At 35.4% G+C, this 19895-nt stretch overlaps 1 protein-coding gene across 1 annotated transcript in view; it reads right to left on the minus strand.

The window, feature by feature from the left end:
* The window catches only part of CNTLN (centlein), a 218847-nt gene that overhangs the window by 89035 nt on the left and 109917 nt on the right, over positions 1-19895 (minus strand). Inside the window, 2 exon segments of the mRNA XM_085568035.1 lie at positions 2131-2219; positions 8089-8138. Of these exon segments, the coding sequence (XP_085424161.1) occupies positions 2131-2219; positions 8089-8138 (139 nt within the window).

Raw genomic sequence — 19895 nt, forward strand, 5'->3', positions numbered from 1 at the left:
AACACACCATTCAACCTATGTTTTGCTTCTAAAGTCCTTTGAGGTTTATGGATATTGAAGTCTGACTAATAAATAAACTGTCTGTAATGTTCTGGAATATCCACAAAAAGGATAATTTCCAGAAATAAGGGGCAATTTTAATTTTAACAGATACTTAAATTATGATTTAGTCCATGAGACATCCCCAGAAGCCTGAAAAGGGCAATAGAGCAAGTTTTGTACTCAGTAACCACTTACTCCAGTACCTGGAGAAATATTTTTGGATGGTTTTGTACAAGCTCAATCACTACTCTTTCACTAAGGAATATATCAGGGGTTCTAGGTTTCTCTGTACATTGTTAGCAAAGACTGTTTTTCCAGGAGCTATACTAGCATGTGCGTGGCTAACTTGAACTCCCAACCTCGTAAAATACTGACCGGTTCCTGCACTTGGTAGCCATACAAAATGTCAGAACTATCTTTGACACTGAAAATACTGAAACCATATTATTTTTGTAAGTTTTTACTTTTAGGTTTTTACAACATTTTGCCAACACTTTCAAGTTATTTTAAAATTTACGAAATGTTGTACAAAGTGGGTACTACAGATATGATTCAGATAAATGAGAGCACTTGATGTACAGGGCAAATTAGGACAAGAGCTGCTCAAACTTCATATGTATTTGTGAATTGGCTACTGAATTCATGAGTTTGATAGGAAATCTTTAATATGGAGAGAGAAAATATTATGGCTACATAAAGTTAATGGGTGAAATTAGAAATAAAAGGGATTTTTTTCCAAATACTTTAGTAAAACATAATTAAAATCATAGTTTGCACTTTCCATCCCAATGACAATGTGTTAGACCAATATCTTTCTTCAATCGCCTTCCCAACCTGAGATTCTGTTACTGTTTTCTCCGTTCTTTAAAGGAACCTTTTGCACTCAGTAGCACTTAAAGTCATGTATGACAGCTGGAAGGAAATAAACAATAAATAGCCTCTACACGTATCCCTGAGGTACCATCATAACTCTGTATATCCATAGAGATAAAAATTATGTAGTACCTGGCAAACAAAATTATAGTTCTGAAATATAGATGATAAGCAAGCATAAACTGTGACATTTCAGATGGTAGCATTCATATTATTTCAATTACTCACTCTACCTTAAGATAAATGAATGTGAGCACTTCCTATTCTGTGTGTTATTATTTTAACATGATGTTTGTCATTCAGTAATAACGAGATGACAGCCTTCATTGCCTGACCATATGGCAAGTGTTACAAGTATATGCAATCACATCATCTGCTGTAAATTACCATACTTCCTACAAGTTAATTCACAGATAAAAAATAAATAGACATACCTGAACTGACATTCAAAGTTATAGACTTGTGTTTATTCAATTTAAGCATGCTTTTAAGGATTTATAAGTAATTAAACAAATAGTTTTGCAAAATGACAAACAAAACGCATGATACTGTTTGAAGGATGCCTTTTCTTTGCAAGCAAACAAAACATATGGTAAAATACAAGTGAGCCCTCTTAAGTGAACACCTGTTAACATACTGAACTACTTGTGTATATTACAAATATCAATACAAATACCAACTAGTTAAGAACATCCCGTCACTGTATGAGGCAAAACCTGTAGAATGATAAGCAGTAAAGATAAAATACTTATCATTATTTGTTAAGCTAGAGAGCACTACATGCACATAGCACTGTCTTGTAAAAAGATAGACCCACACATGTAGAAAACATTTGCACACGAAACATTGTGCTAAAATTTTAATACAACAGTGAATTTATCATTACTATGCATCAATTCTATTCTGTAGAGGAGCTCTATGAACACCTGATATCATCTAAAGTTAAATACCCAGCAAAAAAATTAAGGTTCCCGAAATTAAGAGGCAAAATGCTACTTACAATTTAAATAATCTGTTAGCTTTCAACATTACATGCCTAAACACTCTTTTCATTTTTTCTGACATTACACATGTTTATTTACATGACACATTCACAGCTATTTCCCTAGAATTAATTTCTGAGCAAAATTCTGGAAAGCCACATTTTTAAATTTTGAAGGAAAATGATGGCTTAAATTCATGAGTACTGACATCTACACATGGTTGGTATCTTACCTTCTATAACATCTCATGTGAAACTTCTCTCATATACCTCTTTGGAGAACTACCGTTGACCCCATCATCTTCACTAAGTTTAAAAGGGTCTCTATCAGAAAATAAATAACACGTCTATCCTATAATAAATAAAATACAACATGATACCTAGTATTTCACTAAAACAATTAGTAGACATTTTAAGGAAATGAATTATTTACTTTTGTAATTATTTATAATGTGGTCTATTTTCTTGACAAGCTTTTTAGTCAATTTCTAAAGTGACCTCTCTTCAAAGAGTTCTGTCACATAATTATGAACCTCTGTAGCATCACAGTATGTTTTTTTCAGAGTACAAGCTTTTCAAAGGTACAATAGATCTGCAGGTTAAAGACACTGCACTTTCATTCCGATTTTTATTCTTTTACAGACTATTCCCTCTATGCCTTAAAAGCAGAATTCATTGCCGTTTTATCTACACAGTCACTATCAGTTTTGTTCTCTAGGTCTTGTCCCCTGCTAGGAGGATCAGAGTGATTGGTGAACAAAGCAAACAGTAACTGAATTAGGATGGATGAAAACTTTAAACCCTGGTTTTTGTTAAGTTAAAGATCAGGTACTCCACTAGATAAATCACACAAATCATTCAACTGAAATATTGTGAAATCATAACAATTAGAAACGAGAAAATTGATACAACTAATGTCAGCTGAAATGAATCTAAGCATCACTGTGAGAGACAGCTATACACTTTAGATACTAAAAATCCTAAGTTAAAAATTAGACTTATTCATAAAAATATACATATGGTCAATCAGAAGTCAAGAACTTAGCATTCACAAATTTCCCACTGCTCACAGACACAAGTGATTACACACATCAGAAGGATTTGAACTTAGAATATGAAATATCGCATTACAGAACAAAAAAAAATCACAATACGCTAAAAGCACCATAATGTTAGTATTTCTGTTTTGGTCCTTCTTTCCCCCAAATGAACTTAAAGAATTAATCTTGAGGGATAAATATCTGTGCTACATGGTAGAGGTATGCTTTAGAAGTAATATTTTACACTGCAAGCAGACACTGCAGGTCACTTAAAAACTTTTGATTTATAAACAAAGCAAGTGTAGAAGAAAACAGTGTTACTCTCTGTAGATTCACAATCCTCTTGATATAAACAGTGACTAACAAGTTTGTTAGAGTGAATTAGACCTTTCTTTTGTCTTTGGAACATGTCATGGCCAATTAATACTTCTGTATTCATGAAATAAATAGAACACTATTCTAAAGATAATAAAAGCTGAAAAAGGTAAAACTATGCATCTGGGGAATATGTACCTTTACCTTGATATTAATATGTTAGTTCCCATGTTACTTCAGACTACAGTCCCCCAGCACAGTGGTACTGCATACATTTAGAACATTCTTTAAGTAACACACAAAGATAATACGAACATGCTTTTCATCTTTTTCTAAATATTCACTCATTTGAATGCCTGTTCTGGCTTTTATATCAGCATTTACTGAACTCCACTGAAAAAAAAAAATTATTTCCCATAGTTAAAGAAACTGATCAAAGCACACAAGGTGTTATGTTTATTATGTGGATGTATTAAAATGCAATTTAAAACTATAAATAGTCATATTATGTGCAGATAATAAATACTACAACTGCAAAAAGGATAGAAAAAACTATACATGTTCAGTATTATCAAAGACACAAGCAAAATAAATTGAAGTGTAGCCAAAGGTCACTGAAACTTAACCCTTTCTATTGAGCAGAAAATATATGGCCCTTTCAAGCCCCTTCTCCTTTCCTCCCTTGTAATTGTTATATAATTGTTCATAGGAATTGGTTAGGGAGGCAATGAACAGCATCACCTGTAACTGTCTGTCTAGGAGAGCAGAAAGATACATCATATCAGTCTACTCAGCAAGACATGCTCTACCCGTCATACTTCTACATAAAAAAGTAACATCTTCTCCCTCAAGGAGCAGACCCACAAGCCATAAAGACAACTATCTGCAGTCATCAAATTACCATGGTCTTATATAAGCACAGTTACATCCCACTGAGAAAATATAGTTAACTGTCAGCTTTAGAATGTAAAACTTAATTCCTAATTAGCAGTCATCAAATCTGATGATGAGTTAGTTCAATACTGCTGCCAAAATGGTACTTGAACTATGAAACTACAGTACACTAGTATTTGCAAAAAGCCTGCTTACACAAGGAAAAAAACACCCCATTAAAAAAAACCAAAACAATAGAGCACTGTAATAGTCACTTACAAAGAAACTATACAAACCATCAAAGGAATGACATTTTTGCCTGCAGTACACACCAGGTAAAGGATTTCCCTAACAAAAAAAAGGTGCCAAGGTGCACAAAGCCACTGTGTTACTGACTCCAGTGGTAGGCATCCTTGCTCCTGGGTAGAAAGAAACATCTGGTGGGAAACACCAGGTTGAAGACCAGAAGGGAATGTCACTCCCATGTATATATACTGAGGACACCGTATATTCAGGAGTCTCATAATGAAAGAAGCCGTCATACTGCCACTTGGGAGAAACAGCAGGCCAACAGTTTACTGCTTTTTAAGAAGGCATTTGCTATTTTTCTGAATAGGATTTGATGGACCCACTCTCATGCTTTTGGAGGAAATGGCATGACTACCTGCCAACACATCCTTCACCTCCACCAGCAAATAAGGACATGAATAGCATGAACAGTCAATTTGGATTTGATGACTATCAGCAAATAACTGTGCAAAAGAATAAAAATGGAAGAAATTGGGAGTGGCAGGAATAGAGTTTCCTTTTCCCTTGACCCACTTCATCTTTGATGAACAGGATTTGAAAAGTTGTATGGAAGAACAACAAAACTATCCCTTATTTCTTCCTGACAAACCCAAGTAATGTTCAATAAAGACAGACAATTTTAATAAGAGCTTTGATCCCTTGTTTTTAGAATGCCTGATGAAAACAGGTACCTATCTGCTAAGATGAAATTAAATTCCAACATCATTGATAAACTGAGGAAACTGACATCAGGTTTCCTTTAATAAAATAAAACATACTGAAATTATGCATAAACTGTATTTAAACTATACCAAGTTTGGAGTCCCAGCAAATTACTAATAGCAGACATGAGGTTGTATTTTTATTTAGGAAGAAGGCATTTAACCCCCTTTTTAAGGCAGAGGGTGTTTCACTTTCTGAGAACATGAACATAGATTTTTAACACTAAGTGTTAATGAGCATTTATACTCAAAGATGGGCATTTAGCTTCAATCATTATGGTGTGAATGTCTAGAAAATTCCAAAAAATACATGTGTCATGACTGCAACTCCTTTTGACTTTCAAGGGGAACAATAAGAAAATTGCTTTTTAGAGACCTTGTGAGCAACTATTTTCTTACACTTCAATTTGTGAAAATTTGGAAACAGCTAGAATCATTTCAGTCTTTTCTGTGCTAACAGGAAAGTTTTGTTAATACATATCTTTGGATTTAAATCTTATTAGACATTTCCTTTTCATTTAAATGATACCCATAACAACACAGACTGGAAAAAGTAAACAAAAACTTGCCTAGAACACTTCACTAGTAGTTTAAACATTTTTTCAGTCCCCACAAAAAAAAATAGTTAATCATTATACTAATTACCAAGCCAGAAGTGTGCATCCACCCACAAATTTTTAAAAGAGAATATATTTACGTGAAAATAAAATGAAAAAAAAAAAAAAAAAAGAAAGAAAGAAAATACTGATTGTTAGAGCATTAAACATGTCAAGAACTGGCAGTTCTGGAGATCTGACTGTTTTTTGGAAAAGGCCAGATATTGCTCAGCAGGCCCTTAACTCCTTCTCACCACTGGTTACCTTTTCCCTTCTCTTTCTGCAAAGACTAACTGAATTGGAAAAATACAAAGAAGTGTTTCTTAAAATCAGTGTTTAAACCTTCAATTCTGTGGCTATGGACATAACATAAGAAGTAGTACAAAAGAAAAAGGTAACCTTCAGGTTTCAGCAGCTTGATATTCCCACCTAATTTTAAAGACAGAATTTTAAAGTTAAGGAAAAAAATCTCTATTTTTTCATTCAAGTGGTCAACATTATCACAAAAAATAGATAACAGCCATCATGAGAAAACTGCAATAAAGAATGAGAATGGTAAGGTTTTATTGCTAAGAATGTATAGAGTACTTCTCCAAGTCTCCTACTTACTTCCTTTGCACAATACTGTGCATAAAGAATTCACCACAGATGCAATATCCAGATGGACTGTAATTATGCACTCTTGGATATTTCTCCCAGACTATTCAGGAACAGCTCATATAACACAGAATCAGAGGAGTGATGGGAGAGGCAGTGGCAATATATTACCTATCTGACTGACAAAGACTCATCTTCACAGGACTATCAACTACTGTAAAGATTATAAAGATAGAAAAGAAGAAACCCATGAACAATTCCTACAATTTCACCATTTTGATTTACTTTCAAGATCATATACTTTGTGACACTAGAATTATAAGAGATGTCAGAATAAGCATGAAATTTCTGTAACATTATATTTCATAAATAGGTAGAATACACACATTAGTTGCAAATTTATTAGTGTGCATTTATTCATATAAATTGTTATTGACTTAATAGATGTGTAGACAACTAATGATCAAAAATACTTTCAAATCACATGGATGACCATATGATTACAAAATATTCATGAAAAAGAAATCAAACTTTAGAGAGAAAATAACCTTATATAAATAATTACTATTCTGACAGACTACTAAACTGGGTTTACAGTGGCCAGGTTTTGGTAGTGGGGGAGCTACAGGGGTGGCTTCTGTGACAAGCTGCCTGAAGCTTCTTCCACATCCAGCAGAGCCAATGCCAGCCAGCTACAAGATGGACCAAGCTGACCAAGGCTGGGCCAGTCAGAGTTAACAGTAACATGGGAAAATATTTAAGAAGGAAAAAAGTGATTGCAGATGTAATTGTGGCCAGAGAAGAGCAGAAAGAGAATATGTGAGAGGAACAACTCTGCAGACACCGAGGTCAGTGCAGAAGGAGGGACAGGAGGTTCTCCAGCAGTGCTGGAGCTGAGATTCCCTCTGAGATTCCCCTGCAGCCCATGGTGCAGCCCATGGTGAAGCAGCTGCAGCCCATGGAGGATCACAGGATGCAGAGATCCACCTAAAGCCTGTGGAGGAGACCACACTGGAGCAGGGGGATGCCTGAGAGGAGCTGGGACCCCGTGGGAGGCCTGTGCTGGAGCAGGCTCCTGGCAGCGACCTGCAGACCTGGGGAGAGAGGAGCCCACACCAGATCAGGTTTCCTGGGAGGATTTGTGATGGATCCCATGGGGGACCCAGGCCGGAGCAGCCTGTCCTTGAAGGAGTGCACCCCATGGAAGAGTGACCCACTTTTCCAGCAGCAGCTTGTGGAGGACTTAGCCATGGGATGGACTCACACTGGAGAAGTCCATGGAAAGCTGTCTCCTGTGGGAGGGACCCCACACTGGAGCAGGGGAAGGAGTCTCCTTCCTGAGCAGTGGGACAAACAACACGTGGTGATTTGACCATAACCCCCATTCCCTGTCCCCATGCACTGCTGGGGGGAAGGAGGTAGAGCTGGGAAGGAGGGAGGGATGAGAAAAAGGTGTTTTTAATATCAGTTTTTACTTCTCCTTTGATTTTTTAGTAATAAATTTAATTAATACGCTGAAGCTGAGTCTGTTTTGCCCATGACAGTGCTTGGTGTGTGATCTCTCTCTGTCCCTATCTAAGCCCACGGACTCTTCATTGTATTTTCTCTCCCCTATCCAGCTGTGAAGGAAAGTTACAGAGAGGCTTTGGTATCTGCCTGGCATTTAGCCAGGCTCAAGCCATTCAAACTACATACACAGATATAAAATACTATGCCTTTCCTTCTTTGCTGTAAGCCTAGTTCCTGTATTGTGAACTTACTCACAGATTGCTATATTTTCATCTGATGCAATTCTTCCTCAAGATTCAGTCTGCAAAAGAGGAAATAAAAAATAGGCACAATCACAAAGATGCCACTAAAATAATTTCAAAAATTAATCCAAAGCCATACCAGCGTATTACTGGGAATAAAGTCGTCAACACTCAGGAATTAGTTCTAATTTGACAACATTTAGCTTTACTTCAAACATAAGGAGTCCTTTGTACAACAGCTTTTTAAAATGTGTAAATCATCTGAATTTCCAAAATTCAGACACAGTCACACTAAGAAGTTTCAGCCCATCTTTTTAGGCAACAAAAAATATTTGACATTAAAAGAAGACCAGTAGGAGGTAGAATCCTTTTAAGAGGTAGAAAAATACTCTGTCTCAGGGGAAACTGCCAGCCAAACTTGTGAAGATATGCCTTATGATCTAGCAACTATTCAAGAAACTTATTAACGAAATAATTCCTCCCATTTTCCACCCTGATGGACTACCATATTACTACATAGTTTATTCTGTAATATCAACCAGCTGAGGTCTACACAATAAAGTAAATTACTCCTTTTTCAATGTAATAAAATTATATACAAATAAAGTTTGTAGGATACCAATACTAAAGTTTCAAAGTCAAATTGGGAAATGCTAGAAAGAAATACATTATTTAAATTGTTTATTTATACCTGTGTTTTCTGACACATTCTCTATGTATACAGTTGTACACTATTTCAACAATAAAATCTCCACCTGTTTCAGCCAAAGATCATACTACACACAGAACAGAGCACAGTCATTTAATAGGCAGTTTAAAATATAAATGCATTTAATTCACAAACACACATTATTCTAGTTCTGTTGTGAAAGTTTGACTGCTAGTGTTCTCACTTATTTCAGTTGTAATCCAAACAGCACCACCTGCTTCACAGAAAATGTATGCTTTTCCCTACTTAGCCCTCCGAAATAAGGCACAAAAAAAAATCTTGCCAAAGTATTTGCCAACTTAAGGAAAAGAATTTAAAAAAAAAGTCTTTTGGTATACACATTACATTAAAGCACATTATAAGTCAAATGCACCTCTGACTCAGCTGTAAAACATAAATTACAGAGAAAATTATAAACATGAAAAGTTAAAGTAACTTGCTTTGCATGACACATAAGATATCCAGCTATTTTTGGTATCACTCACTTGCCTTCACAGGTTGATTTTCTTTGCTGTTCATTCATCCTCCAAATCTCAGTCATCATCAGTTTCTATTACACAGACTACTGTGGCTTTTGTCTCCACACTGTCTTAGCTCTTCACAGCATGTTAGCTTTTTGCACTGAATGGCAAGATATTTCCTTGAAAAAACATTGCTTATGTAATTAAAGACTGAAATCAACATGACATGGCTCTTGCCTGAACCTCTATCTTCTGAACCAGTTATTTTTCAACTTTAAAATTATTATTTGAATGAACACATTTATGAACATATATACTGTGTCTCTAGACACAAACTGATAAGCATGCAATAGCGATTGTACAAGATTTTTAAGTGTAAACTTCTATACATATCTTCTTTCTTTCAGCAGATAAAAGATGTGCAGAAGTAAACTAATTATATTAAATAAGTTAAGGGGAAGTTCATAGTCAGAATAACTGACTAATAACTGACTAATAACTCCAAAGAAATTAATTTATCTATTAAATGATCTCCAGTGAAGTTATGCTATATCTAAGATGGAAAAATTTTAGTCAAGTCCAAACCAAAAATTTCTATGTGCAATACAAGATTCAACCTATCCAAGTCAATGACTGGCTTGCATGAATGTTATGAATGCCCACATCAGTTAGCCAGTGCCAAGTCTAACCATCAGCAGTACTATGCCTCTCACAGAGGCAAAAGCAGATGCTAGTCAAGAAAGACTAAAAGCCTAAGAGTTTCTGCAGTGTGATTCCAACTTTTCACCCTGGAAGTGGCACACAAGCACTACTGTTTATTTTTTTCTGCTTTAACTGATTCCCAGTTTGCTAAAAGGAAGTTTCCTCCAATTCCAGAACAAAAAAAAATTATTTATAACCTTTCATGAGGAGCTTTGTTAAAGGCAATTGAGAAAAAACAGATCAGATTACTGTTAATACACAGTTATTGTCAACCTTCTGCAATTCCAGCAGGTAAATGAAGCAGGACTTCCCTTTAGAGGAGCCACAATAATGCTTCCCCAGTAAAACTGTGTTGATCTGTGCTTGGTAATATTTATCTCTAAGGTGCTTTTTTTTTGGTTGTTTGGTTGTTTTGTTTTGTTTTATTTACCTTCTCCCTTTCACCCTCTTTTTCCAAAAGACTGACTGCCATCTCCAGAACATGGAAGCAGCCATGTTACTGCAGCTCCCTCTGGAGCCCATTCAGTAGATGGGAGTTACAGGGGCAACATGCCAGTCCATTGGCTGTTAACAGTTTAGTTAGAGTAATTTCATACTTCAGTTTCTTCACACCTCCATGAGTGAAGAGACTTCAATATATTTACAAGCGATTATTCTACTTGAACACATAATTGCTGTACAGATACTTCAAATAGGTCTAATGCCTTTGATCTATCTGCTACAAAGCATACACAAGTTGTTGGCATCTTCATCTTCCATTAACATGGAAACATACAATCACAGCATGGTTTGGGTTGAAAGACATCTTAATGATCATCTAATATGAAATACTGACTAAGGAAAAGACTGTTCTTTCAGGCCTTGTAAACCCAGTGTAGGATTTTACACTGTTATCATTAAGCAAACCTATGAACTTCCTTATGGTCGTCTTTTTCATTCTATTTAAGCAAAATTTTACTGTAATAGCTTCAGCTTTGAAAACCACTTTTCAAGAGTCTTTTTAGGCTTCTCAACTTCCCACCTGCCTTTGTCCTATCTCTGTTTACTGGTCCTATCTGCTTCTCAACAACACAAGCTTAAGTTTTAAATGCTGACCTTTTCCATGTAAGAGCCATAAAAACTTCTGCAGTCTCTAGAAGAGCTCCTTAAGACTCTTTGGGGACAGGGCTCAGTTTGGAACTATTTTATTTTAACTTTTTCAAATTGTAGCATATATTTCAGGAGGGTTTCAGCTACACTGTCTTAACAGTCTCCAACAAATGTTTCTTTACTTGCTTTAGTGTTCAGGGGTTGAAGATTTTTTTTTACTCGCTGCATTTTTATATGGTTTCCTTTCTGGAAAGTGAGTATCCCTAGGCCAATTGATTTGGTCCACTCTCTTCTGATAGTACTTAAATTAAACAAACAAACAAAAAAGTTACATAGATCCAATAAAGCCTTCCTTCTTTCCCTAGCAAAGTCACAGAGCAAATCATCCTGGAAATAATGTCCAGTCACCTAATAGACAAGGTGACTAAAAATAACTAGTACACATTCACAATGGAAAAATCTTTCTTTACCTACCTCACTGCATCTGTAAGAGATGACTCTAAAAATAAAGGGAGAGCAGGCATATACCTTGAATTTGGCAAGGTATTTGAGATGGTCTCTCATCTCCTTATTGTCAAAGATTTGAGATCTGAATTGAAAATTAGATAAGTTGTCTATAAAACTGGATAAACTGTTAGGTTAAAGGGGTGATGACCTGTCATATGGAGTAGAACTAGTAGCTAGCAATTATAAGCTTTCCTCAGGGATCCATTACAGAGCCAGTACTGTTTACTGTCGTTATTAACAACCTCAGAGATGTGCTAGAGTGCCTCATAGCAAGTTCACAAATTATATAACACTGAGGGAAGCAACTGAGAGCTCTGTAGAGGGCTGGATCACTGCTTACTGAGATTTCATTGGAAGAAAAAAAATGGCTGATTGGAACTTCATGAAGTTCACTTAAGGCAAAGTCCGCTTAGAAAAACTTTGAAAGAGGACATGCTAAAAGACCAACTGGCTCAAGAGCAGCATTGCAGAAAAAAAAACTTCTGTCCTCTGAACCAATATGATGAACATTATCAGCAACATGACTTTGTGGTGAAGTCAGCAATCAGTTTACAGAATTGTTTCTACTCAGCACTTCTGAGATGGCACATGTGGCTGTGTCTTGTTTTAGGCTCCTCCAAGAGAAACACCTATGTAAATAGATTAAGTATAGCAAAGAGGCATCACAATGTCCAGAAGTTAGCCATATGTTTTATGATGATAGGATGAAAGAAAACTTCTGACTACCACTACCCACTTCCTCGTATCCTGAGAAGAATTCCTTTATTGCAGGACCATTCTTGGTGCAAGAGGATATTATCACATCAGTTAGAAAGCAGGTCTCATATTTCACTCATGGTTTCATTTAAGAGACTCAGTTCCTCCTAGTGAGTTCTTCCTTCTCTAGAGTTGTGCTCTTTGTGGCTGACAGAATAAAATATCTTATATGTTGGAAATCATACATGTCACACTACACCAAACTGAATAAGCTGCACGCCACTGGGGCAACTGCTACCCACATTCTGAGTTTCATTTTCTTGATCTTGGGAAGGCAAAACAGATTTAGCATGCCTTTTTGAACCAATTACTGTCATCCTAATCTATCCTATCACCTCCCATCCTAATTAGTTAGTTAGTTGGTTTATTTTATTATTTCTAACATCTGAAGCCCGCTGATATTCTCTTCACTAATTGTTTTAATTTAGAATGCAAATATTAGGCTGCTCAAGGCCAACATGCTTGCACTGAGCAAATTTTTAAGTGTTTAAATAATCTGGAAACTGATTTCTGATCACACTTTTTAAATCTTAAGCACAAGACAATAAAACCTTTAAACTCTCTAGCTAGAACTTGTAAAAAGAAAAAAAAAAAAGCACTGTATATGCATTATAACAAGACATACACATCTAGTCCAGTTCTAAAAAATTAACCATAAAAGCACCATAGACTGTAGTTTTTGTACAGAGAGGTCTTCTTGAAGAGCACGGCTCTTTGCAGAGGCTCTGTAATTGGTACATTCCTCAAGAACAAGTGAACAAGATCACTTGAAAGAAGCATCACAGAAGATTCAAGTAAAAAATTTCAAAGAAAGAAGGAATGTCAAGGAATTCATGGCAACTGAAGAAGCCACAGAAAACTGCTGAAGTATAATTCAACACTGAAAGAAATTACTCTTGAAAGAACACAGTGGCAAAAAGCAAGGGTGGGGGAAAATGCTTGCTTTCCAGTCTTTTGTTTACAGCATTATCTCTCTCAGTGTCTCAAACAGATATGCCAGCTTAATAGCTAAAAATTGAACAATTTTTCTGATATTCTCCCTCCCTCTCAAAAAAATAATTTAAATTAGTCTGAAGATAATTATCTTGGTGTGTTTTTACCCAAAAGTGGGATTGTATTTGATGAACTATGTCTGGCAAACCACTTTTAAACAATTCAAATACAACTCTTTTACGAAGCAAATTAGGTATCTAAAAGCACCTATGATCCAGCTGCAGATTCCAGTGACATGAGATGCTTCTGTCATTTAATGAGGGTAAAAGAAGAATTGCCTCTGCATTCCTGCAACTCAAAAGATCAAAACCAAGTTCTGTGTGTGATGAAGACCACTAACCTAGTGGAACTATAGTCAGGAGAGTGACTCACAGTCAAATTTCAGCTATTATGAACAAGAGTTTTGAAACCTATTTTAGCAGATTAAGCTAATATTTGCTGTTATTATCTTAAGCATATGCTCAGTGGATAACTGCACCAGTTTTTGTATCATCCACATTCAATTAACACATCAAACAATGAAAAGAAGAAATGTGTCATGTTTAGGCCCTAACTGAAAAGGGAATTCCTCTGACCATTGTGTTTGATTTAGCAGGTGCTGAGGAAAGGCCACCATGTTAATGTCATCTGAAACTATCCAAGACACAAACTAAGACTGAGAGATAGAATTTTTTGAGGTATTTCAACTGTGGGAAACTAGTTTCTGCCTGAAGTGTTCCTAAGCTCATTGCAGACAGCAGACATAGAAATATAAACTAAAGCTGTGAATATTAGTACTTGTCTTCTCCATCTTTTGACAATACAAACACTGAGAGTAGATGATGTTTCAAGACTAGGCAAGAAATGCTGTATGTAAATATCCATTTAACTGTGTTTATACAAATTTTCTTCTCCCAGGATTTTCTATGGATTTCAAATTTTACCATTACTATAACTACAAGTTTGATTTTAAAAAGAAAAAAACAAAGTATACTTTAAACTTTTTACACTGGATATCAAATAACTTTTTCTTTCAATAAATCCAGTAGTCACTAAATGAAGTGAAAGAAATTGTAAGTTTATTTTGCAGATTAGGTTTAGTACAATTCCTACTTCCAATTACAATAATAAGTGGCATGAGTATTTGAGCACAACTTTCTTTCCTAGGAGGGAAATTCAGCAATGAGTGTATTAAGGAACTGCAGAAGCACAAACCTACAAAAATTTGCAGTCAACTGCCTGCTTTGGCAAGCAGTAACATCAAACATGGAGGATGCTTTCAGTTTACCCTTTCACAAGTCCCCCAATGACAATGTATCAGGTGACAAGCAGAGTGTGTTTCAGTTTTATTCTTCACCCTATAATCTTTTTGCTTGCGCAAGGAAATACATACAGCATATGAAATATATAAATCGGTATTTTTTGAGGAGAATCAATTATCTGTCTTTTTAAAATTGAAATTTTAAAATTCTATTCCTGTATGGTTGTATTTGTGTTATTCCTGTCAGCATCTCATAAACACAATCTTAAAATTATGTTTACTAAACATTATTAAAACCCCTCAAATTCCTAAGCATTTTGCAATAAATAAGGAAGAACTAGAAACTGAAGTTCATTTAAAGATTAAACTCCCATACAAAAGGAAGAGTATGCTACTTCTAGGAACTCAAGTGTTGCTAAGGAAACCATATACAATATCACAAAAACAGTCAAGTTCTACATTGAAATACATATAGCAATGCAGAACTCAAAATTAAGTCTGTGGTTAACACAAAAGAAAAACAAAGAACTTTTCTATGGAAAAGTTTGTTCTGTAGACTCAGAGAAGCGAAACCTTTGAACTATAATTCAAGGATGAATGATGGTGTTTGAATACAATGAAAATATGCTCATCAAGAGAAAAGACAAAGCAAATAAGTGTGACTATTAACTGGTCTCTTCCAGCTCATAAATTCACATTTTAACACTTTGACTCTTGACAAAGTCAAAGACTACTACTGCATTTTATTGTCTCTGTCACATTTCTGTTGTGTACTCATTCTAGTATTTGACTGAACTTTTAGGAATGGAAGTTCCTGGGATATATTTTAAAGTAATAGAGGAATATCAGCTACAAACCTTGTACAAGTGTTTATCAAATACTGTGAACTATTTTGACAACTTATACAATCTTATTTATTGATATAGGGATTAGTTGAAACCTTGCAGGGTGTTGAAAAGACAGAATTCCCTAAATAGGGTTTTATCCATTAATAAATTGATGGAAAAATTTGAAATAAAATTTAACTAAATTTGATGGGTTTTAAAAGTAATACAAAAATTGTTCAGAATTGTCTCTGTAAATTTACACAAATAACACATATATAAATAATGCCAGGCAAAGGTGATTCATATCAGGAATTCATATTAGGAGAAATACATATCAGCAATTCAGAACAAAATAAAACAAGTAACCACTGAGTTCAACTTTTATAAAGTTTCTTTAAGTCTACACTCAAATCTTTAATGGTAATGCTAACACAGTGAGCCATTTCTAAAAGCCCGCAATGTTGAAATTGCAATTATCACTTGGCCTACATCTAGATGCACTTTTTTCCTAGGTTTATTTTGATCACTATGGGTTGGTTTTTTAAACTGAAATGATAGAAAACATTTTCAAATCATGTCAAAACAACTCTTTTCTGATTGCAATGTGGGAGCCTTTACAGTCCTGATTAGTTTATATTTAAGGTTTAGGGAGTCCTAAAGGAGACTGTATAACTGGAAAACATATCCTGAAAATTTGCAGTAACAACATACCAAATTTGCCAATAATGAAAGTTATGTAATTATGAGTGACATACATGACTGCTATTTCTAATTTTAGGACTACACTAATCCTATGTCTGTCTACTAGATTAATTGAAAATGGTTTTTGAAATAACTATTCATCTCCCACACAGACTTTTCAGCTTTTAAAAGGACAGAAAAAAACCTCAACAACTTGTTTTGCAATGTAGTTGAAAGAGTAATAAAAACTAGCAGACTGAAAAGCTGCAGAATTTATGACTTGTTCCAGAAGAAATGTCTTGCTTTTATTTATACTTTCTAGCAGTGTTGCTAAGTTTTACTGATAGCCCATCAGATGGGGGGAAAGTGACTTAAAGCCATACAAAGTCTAGAAACTAGTGTACTGCTTTTCAGCTTCACGCACGCCTGAAACTCCTTAATGGCCTTGAGTCTTCTGCAAAAAAAAAGTTTATGCTGCTTTTAAGTATATCGGGTAAATTTTAGTGTATTTCTTCAGTAGGTCTTTGTCAACAATAAGCATTTTCTTACCTGCTTCCAAAACAAGCTGACCTTCTGACAATGTAATCTACTCCAAAGTAGTTTTAAAGATTGCTTTGTTGACAAGAAACAGGGCAGCAGCAATCCTAGGTACTCAGGTTGTCAGAGAAGAACTTCCAGCTCCAAGAAAGAGACACTGAGTCCTTGATTTGAGAGGAATCAGCATCCTAAATTAGCAGGAGTCTTCTACTACTACTACTACTACTACTACTACTACTACTACTACTACTACTACTACTACTACTAGCATTTCCTAGAAGACAATCAGGATCTTCTAATACAGCAGGCCAGAATTCTAATCATGTGTTTTTACATCCTGAGAACAACCTCAAAGTATTTTGTTTACTACAATTAATTTAATTATAAAAGTCATTCTCTCTTACTTATAACACATATAAAAATGGACCATCAAGACCAGGAAACCCTGTGGCATCCTGTTTTATGTACAAATACTTCATTTTTATCCCCCAACTATGATTGCCACAGTCTCACCTGGCAGTATTAAAATGAGAAATCAACAGAGATCAAATCTATGCAGATAATAGTTTATGGTGGCATTGCACGCATTTTTGAAAATACTGACCTTGACCCACAATTACAGAATCTGATGTTTTCAGTATGATACAATAGTCTGGGCTCTATTTTTCACAATATAAGACTTTTGATTACTCCTCCTTTTTGTAGGATTTTTTTTAATACTCACTGATTTTGAATATAGGAAGAGGTAGCATATTTAAAACTGTGCTATAGAATCATTTACGCTAAAATAATTACTTCCAATTTCTTTTAGATTATAGCTAGGCATCAGCAAGAAATTCTTTGTAACAGTTGCTTACTTATCAAATTATTAGAATAGGAGAATTGCTCCCACCATCTGCATATAAGCAGGGCTTCTGCAAAATATACCCTCTTGCTATAACAAAAATCCTAGTACTCATCATTTTTAATTGTCAGCAGTTCTAAAGATACCATCAGGAGCCCTCACACAACTCCAAATCTAAGGTACATGTACACATGTGCACTTGGGCCTCAATGCATTAAAGAAAAGGTAATTGAGAAAGACAGCCTGAACTATAGCATAAACTTTCTCTCTGCACTTATGAGTTTAAAGGGCTCCTTCCCTCCAGAGTTGCTGACCCTGGGTTAACCCATTGCCAGAAGACTCTAGTTAGTCCTCTAGCAAACAACTGCCTCTTGAGTAATACACATCCCAGAAGTCAGCCATGGCTCATCAGCAGCTTTCAGCATTCATAGGTAAGACAAGCAGGAGACTCCTACACTCCCCTGCATACAGATAAAAGGAATTAAGAGAGCAAGCTCATGGCAGTCTAAAATAAACATCCAAACAAACACTAAGACATTTTTCCCATTGGTCCCAGGGAATTTTAAGTGGAAAATAAAACCATGCAGAGAATCTAATTTCTAATAGAGCTGAATACATAAGATGGAACAACCCACTGAGGAAACGGACTCCTTCCCAAGGATTACATGTTGTAAAGACTGCAGCAGGATGACTCTTTGGAGAAATAAGCACAACCAACCACAATCTCCTAATGCACATTGTTGCTGGTATGGACAGATATCAGGGGGCTAGTCCAGGAGCTGCTGCAGTCAGGGAAGCCTTCCTCTGAGTCCACAAGGTTAACTATTGCCTTTTCAACCATTTTCCTCCAGAGTCACGGAAGACTGTTAAAGACAGGAAAGCCAAATGAAGAAAAAAAAATCACACAGAAAAAGACTGCTAACCAAGCTTTGTGTACACTTTATCACAGTACTTAAAAAGGGACAGCAGCACTGCTTATTACAGTAACCAAAAATAAGTTCTAAAGAGACCGGGTCAACATAATGTCAAAGAAATTTTTTCTTATCCAAAGCTTAAATTAAATAGCCTAATAATCCTTGCAAGGAAAATAGGACAGCAGATGCAGCTCTGTTTTCTTTCCCTCAGAAAAGAAAGGTGTTTGAGAAGAAAGACAATACATCAACAGAGAAACATCTAGGTAAGCAAAGCTGAACAGCACTTTCTCTTCTTTCTTCTCTTCTTTTCTAATTTTTAGAAGGCTAAAAATTCCACTCTGTAAAACAAGAGTAGAACACACATGCACATTACACATACTTCTGTAAAAAGCCCATATAGAAAATATAGGACGAGGCTGTCAAAAATTGTCTTCTATGTCATAATGGAAAATTCATTTTAGTTTTCTACTACTCTAAAATTATTTCAAGACAGGAGAACCAAAACAGGCAGAAACTTGGATATCCAAGTTTTACAGATGAAATACTTCTCAGACAGAAATTTGTCACAGCAAATGATTCTACCTACAGTATTATGATTCAAGTACATTTGCCTGGAGTAAAGGCAAAAAATGCTCTTTTCATGGGTCTGTATATTTATGACAGCCTTGGAAAATGAGAGCAAACCTGGGAGCAGGTGTTTGATATAGACAGTGAGAGAGCAGAAAGCATTAGATATGTCTGAGGATAACACTACCAAGGTAAGAGTAAAGGAAAAAGTACTAGCATTACTCCCACTCTGTGATTATTCACCCTATCCAGAATGATTTACTGGAATTCCTTTACAGGAAAAATTTTGTAAACTTACAGTTTACACTAAGAATCTGTAGTCTTAATTAACTAAGGAAATGAAGTATTTAACTACATAGAGTATTTAAGCTATCTATCTTCCTTGTGCATCCACTTCCCAGAAATATGTCTTTATCCTTCTTGTTTCCCAATTCAGTTGCTCTTAGGATGGATGAAAATTGCAGGAAGAGGTATCTGCTGTTGCTAAGTAAAGTCTTCCAGATTTACAGCCCACATTCAGGAGCAAAAAAAAAAAGATAAAAGCAACTCCCCCCTCAACAGTCCAATGTCTGCTCACGTAACAAAATAGTGAATAGTGTCACAGTTGTCAAGAGTGCTTTTTGAGATATATTTCAAGTCAATGATCACTCCACACTCAAAGAAGCACTAGTGACTAAGATAGTTTCAACATGCAGCATAACCTTTAGTTTGCAAAAGGATGGTAGAAACCCATGCCTAAAATTTTATCTATCTTTAATTTCTTTCACTGAAGCACAAAATCCATCTTATTTATATAAGTGTTTAACAAAAATATAAATGTTACACTGTGTGAATTGTGTTTATTATACAAATTTGAAGGTTTCCATTCTTTTAAAATAAGACCATCAGAACAGCCTCATAAACACTATTTGTACCTGTCATTAGTTCAAAACAGATACAACCTCAAGAGCCAAGACTGGAGTACCACTGCCATCAACATAACACAGAAA

The sequence above is a fragment of the Lonchura striata genome, chromosome Z (assembly GCF_050655825.1).
Source record: "Lonchura striata isolate lonStrDom1 chromosome Z, ASM5065582v1, whole genome shotgun sequence".
Classification (NCBI taxonomy): domain Eukaryota; kingdom Metazoa; phylum Chordata; class Aves; order Passeriformes; family Estrildidae; genus Lonchura; species Lonchura striata.